This window comes from Chanos chanos, chromosome 1 (assembly GCF_902362185.1).
Source record: "Chanos chanos chromosome 1, fChaCha1.1, whole genome shotgun sequence".
NCBI lineage: Eukaryota > Metazoa > Chordata > Actinopteri > Gonorynchiformes > Chanidae > Chanos > Chanos chanos.
This window is the reverse complement of record NC_044495.1, coordinates 30,078,788-30,094,710: the sequence shown is the minus strand read 5'-3', so window position 1 is coordinate 30,094,710 and position 15,923 is coordinate 30,078,788. Positions and strand designations below refer to the sequence as shown.

Here is a 15,923-nt window from a genome sequence, read left to right as displayed (position 1 = left end):
CATGGATTTGCCTATACCATTCATTAGGCTACATACACACAGAGGTTGGAAGGGATACAAAGACAACATGCATGCCAAATGACTACCTCAAAAACAAAGGCACTTAACTGATATCCGTTTAATGAGCAATCAATAAAATAATCAGCCTGTAAGTGTCCATCTAACTGATGAACTGATTGGTGAAATCAGTCCATGATACAACTAGTTCTGACAGTATGCCATGTGAATGTACCCTTTGACAGTATGCCATGTGAACCTACTGTCTGACAGTATACCATGTGAACATACTTTCTGACAGTATGCCATGTGAACATACATTCTGACAGTATGCCATGTGAACATACTTTCTGACAGTATACCATGTGAACATACATTCTGACAGTATGCCATGTGAACATACTTTCTGACAGTATACCATGTGAACATACTTTCTGACAGTATGCCATGTGAACATACATTCTGACAGTATGCCATGTGAACATACATTCTGACAGTATGCCATGTGAACATACTTTCTGACAGTATACCATGTGAACATACTTCCTGACAGTATACCATGTGAACATACTTCCTGACAGTATATCATGTGAACATACTTTCAGTGTCTCCAAACTTCTAAGGCTGGAGTAAGGCTGGCTTTCTTAGTTACTGCATTCCTATTGGTTGGTTTCTTAGTTGTGTCCAGTGTTTGTCAAAGGTACACTTCTGGAATCCAACTATTTGTTAAGATGTCCACTTCAACACACACACACACACACAGATTTAAAAAAAAAAACAAAATAAAACAGTCAGTTCACCACCATCACCATATCTAGTATTTGACCTCAGCAGAATTCAATTTGAATTCGATGCCCGCTACAGTCATTCTGAAACCAGTGAATATACTGCAGCAACTGGTGCAAACTCTCGCCCACACGTGCATATGTGTGTGCGCGCACACACGCACACGTGCGCATGCACACACGCACACATGCGCATGCACACACACACATATACATACACACACACACACACACACACACACATGGAAATACTTTGAAAAGAATGAGAGAAAGGGGATGTCAGCGTTTGAGATTTCTGAACTGATTGAGGGTTTTGATTTTTCACTTTCGTCTTTCATATCTAGAGCTGGACGGGTAGTTTAACTAAGCAGGAACCTCATCAGAGAAAGGAAAATTACACTCAAAGAAACAAAAAGATGCTCAGCTCAGACAATCAGTCTAACCATTGTTTGATTAGTTCCATCTCACATACAGTATAGTCCATTAAAACGTCACTCTGAGAGGGGACGAGCAGCAAGCATTCTCTAACAGAAACAGCACACTGTCAGTGTCCAAACATCAGAGTCATGATGATTCAGTCTGCATTTATTTCAAACTTTCATTAGGACAAACAAATGTAGCTGTTCTAGAGGAGGAACATCAGCCTTCATTTTAATAAAGCCTCTTCACAAATCACTCAAGATGAATTATGCCTGGGGATATAGCATCAGTGTGTCCATATGTGTTTGTGCATTTGTGTGTAGAGTCTCAACATATGGTTGGACAGGTGCACTCAGGTGTGTGTCTCTGGCCCAGGCTTAAGGATTACTGTACGTGAGTATGCCTGTGAGTGCAAGCAGAACTTTACATGCATGCGTGTGTGTGTGTGTGTGTGTGTGTGTATGTGTGTGTGTGTTTGTATTTCTGGGACCTACCCTCAGGTGGCTGGAGTGTTTTATTGTTCTGGGTACACCAACCCACAGGATGTAGCTCTGCTGTCATGACATCACACCAAAAGTCTGCCTTTCGGTCATCGCCGTAGCCGCAGAACCTTAGCAACAACAGCTGGCCGCATGTAGTTATGATGGTTGCAACCCAGTATGTGTCTGGACTGTTCTTATTGGCTACCTCAAGCTTCATTCCAGGCTGAAAGCTGCTCTGAAGGCTGAGTTCCACCTGAGGGCAGAATGCCACATTGCAATCATTGCAAGTTTTTTTTTTCAATGCTGTTGCCCAAATTAACTGGTAGCATACGAGAGCACATGTTCTGGTCAGCTTCAAAAATGACATTAAAGCTGTTTATTGATAATCAAAGGTAAAGCAAACACAGTTGAGGACAATCAAGTTAGCAATCTTTGAGTGACAATGCACAAGTAGTGAACTCCGTAAACTTGAATTCTCAAACTAAAACTAAACTGACAAAGGATATTTGGATTTATGAGTTACATTCCAAGCATCTGTCATTACTTTGTATATTTGCTTAAAATGCATATGTGCTGTCATTGTTAATTACCAGTGCAGTATTTATTTACTTATTTCTTATTTATTACAACACTATTAATGCCCAAAAGAACACAATAACCAAGCTATTATGAGGATAGCTGCTTGGACAGTTGATTAAGACAAGATATTAGTTTGTCAACTGTTAAACATTTAGTAATTTTCAGCCATGTAGACGTGTGTGTATTTATGTGTGGTGCAACCTGTCTTTCCAAGAATCCTGCCAGTTCAGCAGAACAGAAGACACAGAGAACACCCCTGGACCTTTACTCCATGGGCACTCTATATCTATATCTATAGACCTTTTGGCACCATGTCCATGTGTGATTAAATACCTAACACACCAATCTAGCTAATCCATCTTTTAATGATCAAACAGGATTCTCTGCCATGACAATTGTTTCCCAATAATTATGCTAACCTTCCACACTGTTTCTTTCCATGCTTGTAATTACATTTTTGTTTGTCTTATCCTAGAGATCATTCTTGGATGATTTTGGCTCCTTCACGCCTGATTCACACTTATAGACAAAAACAAATACAAATATGCCACAGATTTGTGTGTAGTACGATAAAAAGCTCCCAAAGAGTTCAAAACCTCACAAACGGATTAGGCCAGTAAATATTCTGGTTCAAGCAGTAATGTTTTGAGATCCTGGTTTATGGGTATTAACATTAGAAAAATGCATACTAAATAGAACAATGACAGTAAACATAAAATAAATAGCTTTTAGTATCTACGAAACATATCTTAACCAACATTTGTCTGGCACTTCCCTGTTTTTAAACTGTCTCACTTTTACTTAGCTTTCATGTGTGAGAGAATTAAGGGAGTTGGCTCACATGTTTGAATGAAGTGTGAGGAGCAGCAGTTGCTCCTGTCTCCTCCAGGTACTCCTCCCAGTTGAAGTCTGTTTCCTCCATCTCCACACAGTCTGCATCCAAATGTGCGTCTATATGATAGAGGTAAAGTTAATGATAATTAAAAATAACTCATAGCTATCAAGAATTAATACAAGCCCCCAACAGCATATAACAGCAAACAGTACCCATATGCTCTACAGCTCACTGTGCATCGAAATAAAAACACAACAAGTGGAAAAACACCGTAGTCCAGGGAAGAGAGAGAGAGAGAGAGAGAGAGACAAAGAAAGAAAGAGAAAGAGAGAGAGAGAGACAGAGAGAATGTGTAGGTATGTGTGTGTTAGGAACAGCAGTAAGAGACCTAGCTGTGACAGCGTGCCTTATAATACCATGCCTCACAACTGTGACAATTTATGAGAAAGTTCTCTAACTACTGTGTGGCTCTGCATCTAAATTCAGAGGGATTCAGATTTTTTCTATCCGATTCAATGTGAAACATTGTTTCAAATGTGTGTGCTAAGCAGTGTGGCCTCTGCCACAGTCCCTGTGGCTAGCTTTCACTGTGTGTGATGTGTGTGTGTGTCTTGGGGTTTATAAACATAGTGGTGTATTGCAGCAGCCTACTGGTAAAATGAGCTGTTTTTGAATGACGAAGACCAATGTAGTCTCAAGTTAGAATGTCACCCCCCACACTCACCAGGGTAAACACTCAGTTACACGCCCAGTCATGCTGTGACACAGTAGACCCCATCTGTTTGTTACTTTCTCTCCCTGTTTTTTTCTCTTCTTATTTCTGTCTCTCCCTCTCTCTCTGTGTCTGTTTATTGTTTGCTCTGTCGTCCCCTCTAGCTCTTCAGCTCTCCTAAATTTGCCTCTCTCTCTCTCTCTCTCTGTCCAAGGCTGCTAATCTCTACTCATCTCTGTGGCTAATCTTGTTACATCATTACAATAATAATGACATCACTGTCTCAGTCTCTGTGCTGAGTCAGAACGCCTACATATCTAAGGCATTTAAACCTGTGTGACAATGTCCCTCTGGTACCTAACTGACTGTATCATTAAACTGATGCAATGCCAGGAATAGCCCTCTCCTTCACAGAAGCTTCCTACAGATACAACAAATAACAAGTTTAGTTCTTAATAACTAGTTTTTAAAAAGTTTTACAAATTCTCTCTGTACCTTTGACGACTACTTTCATTATTCAGATATGCAAATGTTGGTTATATTCATTAAATTCATAGGGAACTTTCAACAGAAACTTGATATATAGAACTGCATAAGACTGCTGTTGTTATTTGTGTCATAAGGCAGTATAAATAAACACTAAGGCAGAAGAGTGTCATCATGCCCTCTGGGAACTTTTCTAAAACTCTATGGGGTTTTCCAGTTAACTTTGCACAATTCTGAGAAATCACTTTTTTTTAACATTTATTTCTACTGCTGTAGATCACACATACTTATTTGCAAGGGCATTTCATTCTGGAAATCATTTAACTGATTTCAGTTTATTGATAAATGGCAGGGCTACTGTGAGAGCTGTTTATGTCAGCTGACTCTGAATTTTAAATTACATTCTGGATAACCTGGAAAAACAATATTACCTGAGTTGATGTGGTCTCTCCTGTCACTGGCTGGGCTCTGAGTCCTCCCCATCGACGACATCATCATCCTCACTTGTACATGAACCACTAATGAGGAGAACGATGATTGGTCCTTCTTAGATGTCACCCTGGGGATGTACTCTTCCCTTTACCTCACTGCCTACTTTTGATCCGAAAACAAGAAAGGAGATGAAAAAGGTCTGATTCATTCCAAGGTCTCAGATTCTCTAATCTATTTTCCAGAATTGCAAAGCTGACATAATAGGTAGTGAGAGCCAATCCATCTATTGTTGAGCAGAAACAAAAAGAAAAATGAATGCTACTGGTAGACTAAGCTACAAATATATCACCATTAACGAGGAAGATGTTGAAGGGAGAGCATATTTTAACCCTGCAAATCAGATCTACTACATGCCCCGGTAAACACCCACCACGATGTGCTACCCCAGTTGATCCTGTCAGCATAACAGAAAAAAAATCATACCAAATATTTATAAAGCCTGGTCCCACTTAACTTCCCTGGACAGCAAATGATGATCTATAGATTTCAACTGCATATACTCACAACGTAAGTTGCTGAAAGTCTTGGTGGGGGCCTTACCTCATATCACTGAAATCCACAATGTTCCTTATTCTTCAGACACACTGCCTGGCCTAATATGTTTAGTCAATCACTGCTGTGTTGACTGAAAGACCGTGACTTTTAGATGGCCACTTAAAATCAATGGCATAGGCTGGCACCACACTGGCTTTATTAACAGTGTTAGTGCCTCCTGATGAGCTAAAATGGTCTGTTAAAGGGCTTCAGTCTTAAAGTCAACAGAGGTGCTGTCATGCCACCACTGGGAACATGGTGCAGGGTTCAGATTGGCCAGCTCAGTGGCCTGCTACATTTTTTTTTCGTTTCCTAAACATGCTGCATACTTTTTTTCCCTAAACATTCAGCATCTGTGGTGGATGTCTTTGCTTATTTGTCAGAATAATTACATTGATTGGTTTCAATTTTTTTTAATAATCACTATCACATAACATTTAGATCCATTTAACAGTGTTATATTTAAAACTATGTTAGTATGCCCACCAATCTGAGATCAAATATATACATGTCCATCCATTAAAACAGTAGACGATAGGTGTACCATCCTGGTGACTTTTGGTCTCAAGTTTCAGTAGTTAAATGGTCACACCACGATCAGACCAGCCCAGCGGAGTCTGGGTTCGTTTTTGGTTTGGAGACTTAAGTCTCCAGTGACTCTTTGAGAGTGCGAGGACTCTCTGTGAATAAACTCAAAAGTCCCATCTTCAGTTGGAAGTTTGGTCTTTCCCCAAAATAAGCCCTTCAGACACTAAACCTTGTGAGTTTGACGAATAACTAACTGTATGAATCAACCGAATTCAAATGAAATATGCATCTAAAATGACAAGAAAGTCCGAAGAGGAATGGATTGGGAATCACCTCTCTTGTGTATACAGTGATGGTCAAACATGCTGCCCTTTTCAAACCACAGAAGGAATTTTAGGGAAGTCACTATAAGTTGACCAATTTACTGAAGCAGATCTTTACATCCTAACCTGACAGCTTATGCTGAAATGGCTAATTTCAGAGGTTTTAAAATGCAGTAACAATAGGGTTGGGAATCGAGAACCAGTTCCAGTTGAGAACCTGTTCCAAATTTTTCGATCCATCGGCGTCGTATGGCTCTGACGTTATCAGTTCCTTTCATCGATGCTGGCATGTTTTTCTGAAGGTACCCTTCCATCAGAAACAGCTAATAAAACAGCTGCGTTGACACTGAAAAGCTGTGTAAGCCTACTTTTTTTCCACACAGAAAACTGATCAGGAATCCATAAAGGAATCGATAAAGAATCGGACTGATTAGCAGAATCAATAACGGCACTAGTTTCGATCAATTCCCATCCCTAGGTAACAATATGCTGCCTTTACTGCTATCTTTATATTACAGGGTGTGTGTTCTTCATAAATAATGGAGATGAAGACTTTGAAACTTATGATAAGGAAATGATGGTGTTAAATATCACACAGAGATCAATTCCTCACGTGCTCTAGTTCCAGTGTGACATAGCAATGTTCAATTTATAGTTCTGCTGGGTTCTGCTTGGATCTGGAGGATGTAGACATGCACAGATTCTCACAGATTGTGGTATACAGATTACTGCTATATCTACTCTAATCTCACAGACCAGAGTAAAGCCAGGCTTTAGTTAGGCCATGCTATCGATTAGCTGCCACTGAGCCAGATGCTCAAAATTCTGTCTCTTTTCGACTAAGCTCGGTCTGCTTTAAGTTTTTGAGGGGAATTAAAGGATTAACAAACACAATTTGGTGCCGCTTTTCTTATTTTAATGATGTCTCTTGCTTTTGTCAGTCTTAAATACATGGTATAATCCACCCTAATCTAACATTGGGGATAAAATCATCATTGTTAATAATTAAATACAACACATGTCTCAGTAAGTAAGGGTGTGTGTGGGTGTGTGTGTTTGTGTGCTTGCTAGGACAGGAGCTTTTCTGATTACATTATTTTTGTAACAAAAGCAACACAAGCTAACATACGTTAAAGACGACATTTGCATTCTGAATCTTATAGAAGGTTACTTTAGTAACAGTCTGGGAAAGGCTTGAAACTGAAATCTCAATGCTTTTTATAATAAAATGACAAAATGGTTTGATTGTAATAAAAAGCAATTATGGACTTCCATGAACAAAGTTCAGCTCTGAGAGACCTCTTTCCCACAAGTGAAACACCACAAGAAGGTTTAAAAGTCCATTTGTAAGAGAAACACACGAGATTTTGGAATACACAATTACACCTGGCTGAAACTGTTCATGACAAAAATTTCAATTTTGAAAACAAACAAACAAACCCCCTCATATTCAATCAGTAGCCTGTATCAAAGATACAAAAAACACATGCAAGGCAAAATTTATACTACTGTGAAATTTAACCAACGCACTCAATTGCCTTAAATAAATAACATGAAAACTTTCCTGGTGATATGTTCTGTAGTCACCGATCCAGCTAATGGTATGTAAATGCCTTCTGGGCTGTTAAACTGTTTCACCTTGTAACACTAACCTTTTTAAAACTACTAAATTTCATGAACAGTTTGTTCTGGCATTTGGTGAATATCAGACTGCCATATGTTCTTCTAAAAATTCTGAACATGTGGAAACTTGTACTATATTTATTTTATATCCACTGATAAATATATAGATCAGATATCTCAACAAAATGAGACAGAGGGAGGATGTGTCTCCTAACCCATCACATGAAACACATATATCTGATTAACTAGATTTCAGTGGCAATACCTTTCCTGTTTTTCTGAAAACAACAACTACAAAAGCGAGGGCTTTAAATATACCCCAAAGACATTCAAGTGAGAAAAGGAAATCAGTCTTCTGCTTCCTGTTCTGCTGATGTGTTAATAGCCTCTAGTGTCTTACTCTAAATGACTATGAACAAAGTGAAGCTATCAAGTCACTAAGAGATTTGGTAAGCTTCAACAACTAGGTCTATTGGATTCAAAGAACACATAATTTTGTCTTTGTAATTTTAAATCTCCCTGAAAAAATTAGATTTCCAGAAGAATACTTCTCACGTGTCCTTATGTTATACACAGTGATGTCTGTCATGATCTTTTCCACAAAAAACCCAAACATTTTAATAATGTCCACTGATATAAAACTTAGTAGAACTGATGACCTTCCCGAAACACAGTTTTTATATTTCACATTTTGAATAATGTCTGTCTCTTCATATTTTTTCCTTTGTGAGTTGAATGATTTAATGATTTTACCCCTTTTTAGGGTAAGATTTAGCCTTGAGGTTTCACTGTGAACACTTGACTAAACCCTTGCCATTTCTGGTCTGAATGAAGTAAAATACTGGGATGCACGCCCATGAGACATTCTCATGTCTGTTTACATTCATGACTTGTGTTCAAAGATTCAATATTAATTTAAAGAGGTCTATGTATCACAGACGCTTAATTACTCCAGATTTCATAAAATCTTTATTTTTCTAGTTTGTGTATTGTTATTATACATGGCGAATTGAAATATTCGAATTGCTCAACAGTATTAATGTTGGGTGAACAGCCCGACGGCTTAAAGCACAGTTGGTTCACTTAGAAGCGGTGGCCATCCGATGCGACCCACAAAGAAACTATCACCTTACTCTCGTCTTGTGTTACTCAGGACTGTGCTCTCTAACACGTTAAGAAGCGCCAGAGGTTACTATGACCGGGCAGGTATCTCGCGTTAAGGGTCACGGGACTTCGCCGAATAGCCAAACTCAAGATGAACAACTCTCAGATGCACCCCCTCCCCTTTTTTTTACCTATCTCTCTTCCACGTCCATTAGAATTCCAAACACACTGGATTTACCCAAACTAGATCAATGAGGAATGGAGTTCGTCTCTCTCTCTCTCTCGCACCCGCACACTTCATGCTGAAACTTCTCTCCATTGTTTAAAGGTTTATCAGTGCCTCCTCGGTATGGTGTCATTTAATTTTTCATCATACCGCAAACTGTAAAGGGCCTAAAATGGTGAGTCGGGCTCTATACTAGCACAAGAGCGTCGTTGAAAACTCCTTGTCATTTTCAATGAAACGCGTTCAATTTCCTTGAAATTTTGAAACACGTTAAATTTTTTCGCCTTTTAAGTAATCTTTGGTTAAGGTGTCAGTTACGTACAGTCCACACATATATTCTGGCGAGCAGGCAACGATGCATCGTCAATATGTGGATTCTATTCAGCTGAGCCTGGCATCGATTTTGATCGATAGTTGACCATTTTACCCAATCGGACCCGTGGAATTTCTTTCTTTATTTATTTATCTTTTCATTGTTTCGCTTGGTTTAATCCGGCGGAATAAATCCGATGAAATAATGCGTGGTTATACCCTGGATTCACAAGCCACCCCGCTTATAATAAATAATCACTGACAAACACATTATTCATCTTAATTACCAACCTGATTTTACTTGATCTTCATAGCAATCGTCCAATACGTCAGCACGATTGTCTAGTTAATTTCATACATATTAATAAATCATGTTTATAACCTCGCGGGATTGGAAAAAGTGGGTGGGTCGGCCACCCAGCCTGTTTTACAAGCAAAACTAATTCACTGATTAAAATACTATAGCTAACACGAATACAAAGATGAGCGTGTTCAAAGTGAAACAGGAAACATCGTTTGTTCTGCTAAGGGCCGGTACTACCGCGGAGGGCTCTGCGCAAGAAGCAGTCGGTCACCACGGCTTCAGCACTGTACTTTGCACACTCAAAAAGTATTGCAGCGGAAAAAAACTCAAATGACGTTGCCACGCGTTCACTTTGAATTTAATTCATTAGATCACGTAAAGGTATACTGAAAGAAACAAAAACTGGACGGGTAACTCCTGTGGATTTATTTTTTCCTTCCTCAAAGATTTTGCATGCAGTTTTACACACCTTAACCCGCCATATTGAAAGTGGTCTGACATATTGGCGAGGTTCGATATTTTCCGATGTCTTTGCGCACCTTCAGGCGGAAAGAATCCGACACACCGATGTGTTTTTCTCCGAAATATTTTAAAATTAATAACCAAGAGATAACTTCGAGTGATAATTATCCAAGATTATTTTGCCCATATTATTTCGAACGAAGGTCAAACGGTTGTCAAATTTCCGTCAATAACAGTCGGTTAGTCGATTTAATGAAAACGCAGCCGTTGTTAAAATGTCATTTTATGTCATCCATTATTTACTCAGTAACAATTACAGAGGGTTCGTCTGTTTATATTCTCAAACAACAGGACGACCGAATCGAAAGTACCATCATTGACTGTGTCGTTGCGTACTGAGAGCAGTAGCTATCGCACTGACTGTCAGACTCGGCAACTTGTCTACCCAATGCCACTGTATTTCTACATGTTCAAAAACAAGTCTGGGCTGAAAAAAAACACAACTCAAAATCAGGAAAAATCGCCCGGTGGCGGATATTCGCTGTGGTGACGACAGCTCTAAAAGAGAAGCATATGATGGTACCGAAAAGAAGAAGAGGTTTGTCGTGTAGTTTACCTTAACTGAAGTTTTCTCTGGTTACGAATTCCGCGAGGCTTTTTCGCTCGGCTGAAGCACAAGCGGCGTCTCTCTCAGTTGCTCCGCCAAATCCTCCGTCCAATATGGCATCCAGCATCTGCGCATGTCTCAAATCTTCAGATTATTTTCAAACCAACTCCTTCATTGACCTTTACGGCAGTTGCAAAATTTGTTCAGCCAATTATAAATAGAATGGTGAAGCCGCCTCCCCCATGCGGAAAAACTTATCTGTTCCTCCACAGTGTAAACACGTATTCAGTGTATCAGCAGTGTTGCCATTGCTGGACATTACACGTTCTCTCGATTAGTCATTATTTATGGTGTGAACAATGTGCTATGGAATAAGTACTTTTAAAGTCATTAAAATATAAAGGAATCCGTAGTTTACTCTATTTTCACTCGAATTGTCTTATGAAGTTTTTTAAATATACATATTTAATGTTGAACATTAAAGTCTAGAAGGTTTCCTCGAAAATGTTTGGTTTGCAAAGCATCATAATTTAGACGGTCTCATTATCTTAAAACGAGGCGACTTCGCCATCACAACACGCTGTACAGTCACCGCCTCTATTGTTAACAGAGGAAATTCAAGTTCTGTTAAAATCCTTTGTTTGCAATATTTGTAACCGTCGTTTCCGTGCCAATTTTTATTTGGGGTGCTTTCCTTTAGCATGTTCTCACTGCTATTGTTTTCTCTTGCGTTTAGTTACTGCTTGTGACTGCATCAGATTCTACAAGTTGCCACCAACTCTACAATCACGAGATACGCTGGAAAACAATTTGCAGTGCCGCTGTCAGTCTCTCTCTCTCTCTCTCTCTCGCACACACACACACACACACACACACACACACACACACACACAAAGACTCAAAGTCCAAGCTTGCCTCAGACCGTAACGTCAGTTTCCACCCTTGAATGAGCAGATTGTTCGAGCATGAAAAAAGAAATTCCTCCATGTCCTTGTAGGCATGTCATACAAACACAATGTAAATGATAATCGGCCTTAATTTAATAATTTTGACCAATTAAAATGCAACCACAACACCCATGAATCCGTTTATTCAGTCGAAGTTTTAGACATGTTTTTCACTGCTCTTCAACGTGCTGTAATTGAATAATTTACAATTAGGCCTCATTATATTTTCATATTCCCCTGCACAGTCGACAAGTATCGCTGCGCGCTCCTCGTCCTTTGTTTAACGTTGCCCTCGAGTGGTCAATAGTGAGCACAGCTCAATGGCTTCTCTTATTCAGAGACCTTTTTTAAGAGACATCGGGAATAGTGGCAGGAGGTTATGGCCAGTAGCTTAATGCTGATAATAATAAAATAGCTAGATGTTTTGAACAATAAATTTGCTGCACTTAAAAGGCTTACAACGCCATTCAGCAGTCATTTTGTCCGCTAAAATTGCAGACGGAATGACTGAGTATGCCTTCACAGTGATTTTAAAATTAGGTTAGTAGTTGAGAGAAGACAGTTCTGCTGATCTTCATTTTTCAACCTTCATTATTATTACTATTATTATTGTTATTATTATTATTATTGTTGTTGTTGTTGTTGTTGCTGTTAGGGTTAGGGTTAGGGTTAGGGTATCTCAAACGATTTAGATTACGTTTTGACGCTGATCAGGTTCAGTCATCACGACGGTTTCTGCGACACAGTTACACCGTCAAAATCCCACAGACCTCTGATCACTGGATCTCCTGGCATAGCAAACAGATGGCTCAGAGCTCGCGGTTATTTAAGAGGGGCTGTAACAGGCATGTTTAAGAGTCGGATTAACCCGGTGTTAACAAAATTCCCTTCACAAATATGCTGTTTTTTTTTATTCATAATCTTTGCATAACATTCAGGATGTGGTTTTATAACTAATGAAATGAATTAATTACAAATTGTTTAGACAAAGTCACTGTGTTCACCTACAATGTCACTGAACAGGAGACAAAGCCTTTATATTGTAGTTTGGTGCTGATAGAGTCAATAAGAGCTTTTCGTTGTCAACCACTCTGCAAAATGGTTCAACTGGTGTTGGTCTTCCACTCTTCTTTCCCTCTGGTAAAAGTGAGTATTTGCCTTGGAGACGTGAGAGATCCAACTTGTAGTGTAGTAGTTTTGTGTTAAGCAGTCTGTGCATGGTTTAAGCCCTAAAGTCTGATAGAGAAATTTTTGGTTGCTGTTGAACTTCAGTTTTGTTTTAACTCATAGAAACCTGTTTGAGAAGGATCAGAGTCCTTTACTTAGTTCCGGTGGGACATAAAATGTGCCTTCCCCTTAGATATTGGCTCCATTTATCCTGATTGACCTGGAAAATGATAAAAAAAAACTACTGTGGTCATCAACCTTGGGTTTAGCATGAAATATTCTTATGAGATCCTTACCACAACACATGTATTAGAGTTGAAAAAAAGTCAAAATCATGGAGTAGAGTGGAATATTATAGAATCTGGATTCTGTCTTCATACGAGCCATGGTTCAGTGACATTACTTGTTCTCACCTGTTCTACAACACTGTCTTATGCCACTTATCTCAACTGTATCTCGATTGGCTCAACTGTACCAGAAAGAGGAGCTTAACTTCCTCTTAAGTATTCTCTGGGTATGATTCTGCCGACACTTTTCTCAGTTGAAGCACAAGTGGCACATCTCTCAGCCTCTCTGCAAAATCCCTCCATCGCAATCAGGCTACAACTCTTGAGCTCACGAAAAAATGTAAGCTCTTTTCCAGAAGCTTCAGGGAGGAAGGCGATGGAGCTGGAATGAGCGAACACACAGCGTTATCTGCAAGGTCCACCTGTATGCAACACTCCATTGACATTAGTCAGAGAGACTTTTTCTCACAGTACATTTACATGTGGTCTGCTGGCAGTATGTTGAGAAATGGGTCTTGTAGTACTACAGCTGATACTGCGGAGGGGTCGTTAACACAGACCAGTGGGAATGTGAAACAATAGTCTGTCAGCATACTTATTTCTTCAGAACACAACAGATTCTGCTGGTCCATGACCCATGACCCATATGGAAGGTTCCGGTCATATTTCACTTATTAAGTTCATTAAACCAGCATGTATAATGCATTATTATTGAGTTATCATTTATCATAATACCTGTTAATATGTCATTTTCATTATGTATAAATCTCAGGCTGTCATCAAATTTTTTCAAAGACTGTCATGTGCCCCAGTTCCCCTGCTATAAAATTTCACATGGGCTCTGTATGCAGTTGTGACAAAGAGAGCCATGATCACAGCTAAAAGCTTTGACTGGCATGTGCTCATTGTTCACACTTTCTCAGCTAGAACATTTTTTCACAAAAATGATATCAGAGTTTTGCATGACCATAAACGTATTTTTCTGTAATGGCTAAAATATGTTTACATTCTATTTTTGGGGGACATGTATGAATCCAGCAATATATTCTCTTTTATCTTCTACATGTCCTTTATATTTGCTTTGATTGATCCCTTGTCCTTGCTCCTCTCCTCCTCTCCTCAAACATTTCTCTTTCTCTCTCTCTCTCTCTCTCTCTCTCTCTCTCTCTCTCTCTCTTCTTTCTTTCTTTCTTTCTTTCTTTCTGTTGGCTTCACCACTAGGGGGTGCTCTTTGCCATGTTTTTTTTTTTTAGAAAGATGATCAGTTCCTGTCACTTATTGTCCACTCTGGAGCTCCTGGCATTCACACACACACACACACACACCAGCTTGACTGGAGCGTAAAATACAAAACATCTCCCAAGCTCAGACCAAATTCCACTCAGTAATCCTTTTGAACTAAGATAATACTCAATCCTACTGCCATAGTCACTCACAGCAGTCCCGTGATAATTTGATCAAAACGTTTATCCGTGCATTGACTGCCTAAGATGAGGAGTTATCCAAAACATGTTGTTTATGCTTCTGACAGTGATTCAGCCTTTACTGACTGCAGTTCAAATTTAGCTCACTCACATTATACTTAGTATTTGAATACTGAATCTGTTGCTTCTGTCAAGTCTTTCTAAGCAAAGACAAGGGGTTTCTTTGGTACATTTATAGTTCATTTACAGCTGAATGAAAATGATCTGCTCTGTGTGATGATTTGTGTTCTCTTTTTCCTGTGAGTGTGTGTGTGTGTGTGTGTGTGTGTGTGTGCGTGCGTGCATCAAAGAGAGTGTATTTTTGTAACTGCGGACCATGGTGCTTTTATGTTTGGGTGTGGAAAGCAAACAGAGAGAGTATGAGAGGATAGAGAATATGTGTGTGGATGTTTACCCACATATGAAAGGATCAGATAAGTGATTTTAAACACAGACAATGCAATTAAAACTAAAACAATCAACAGGAAAATTATACATTAACAAAGCAACAAATTTTAGATAATCTCTCTCTCTCTCTCTCTCTCTCTCTCTCTCTCTCTCTCTCTGTGTTAAATCTTGGACAGACAATATAATCAAGAGGAACAAGAGGAAGACAGAAGAGTCTGGGGAGAGAAGGGAGAGGATGTTCCCACTTTGATCTCTGCAGACACAATGTCATTTTCTCAGGAACACATGGAAACACAGGGGACTACAACACTTGTATTTGCGAAGATAGATTTTATATTAGATTCAGTGTGTCTGTTTTTTCAAGTTTAATTTCCTTGAATTCTCCTTATTGAATGTTAATTGATTTATGTGATTAATAGTACAAATTCCTTTTGGATTACTGTGAATATAAGCGTTGCTAAGTGATCATATCAGCTAAATTGATACTTGGCTATGTGAAGGCAAGATATTGCTGTTCCCCACAATTTTTTAATTTGTTTTGGGGTTTTTTTTGTTTATTTGTTTGTTTGGTCAGTCGCTTCTGTTCAGCAGAACTCAAAAGAAAAAATTAGAATGTGTCCCACCCTGGCATCATTTTGATATAAGTGTAAATGTTCAGAGACCAGAAGGAAATCAACTTTTACTTAAAAGCAATAGTGCTCTCAACTGACATTCCCCCATGAAAAAAGCAATGTGAAAAAGAAAAACAAAACTGTGTTTTGGGTCATTGCTGGGAAGCACATGAACTGACTCAGAGCTCACACCCCTAAGTTACTTTCCTCTCCCTCGACCTCTTCCCTG

The 15,923-nt window shown here is 39.1% G+C and overlaps 1 protein-coding gene across 3 annotated transcripts in view; it reads right to left on the bottom strand.

Annotated features, from left to right (window-relative positions):
- Positions 1-10,898, bottom strand: part of sfmbt2 (Scm like with four mbt domains 2) — a 27,411-nt gene extending 16,513 nt beyond the window's left edge. For 2 of the 3 annotated variants that reach the window (XM_030785457.1, XM_030785471.1), the window contains exons 1-4: positions 10,821-10,898; positions 4,728-4,890; positions 3,105-3,214; positions 1,697-1,937 (exon numbers count right to left, since the gene is read on the bottom strand). In XM_030785457.1, the coding sequence (XP_030641317.1) occupies positions 1,697-1,937; positions 3,105-3,214; positions 4,728-4,794 (418 nt within the window). In that variant the 5' untranslated portion in view covers positions 4,795-4,890; positions 10,821-10,898. Of the gene's footprint in view, positions 1-1,696; positions 1,938-3,104; positions 3,215-4,727; positions 4,894-10,820 lie in introns of those variants that run through there. The other variant, XM_030785463.1, reaches the window with a different exon arrangement.
- Positions 10,899-15,923: the final 5,025 nt, after the last annotated feature.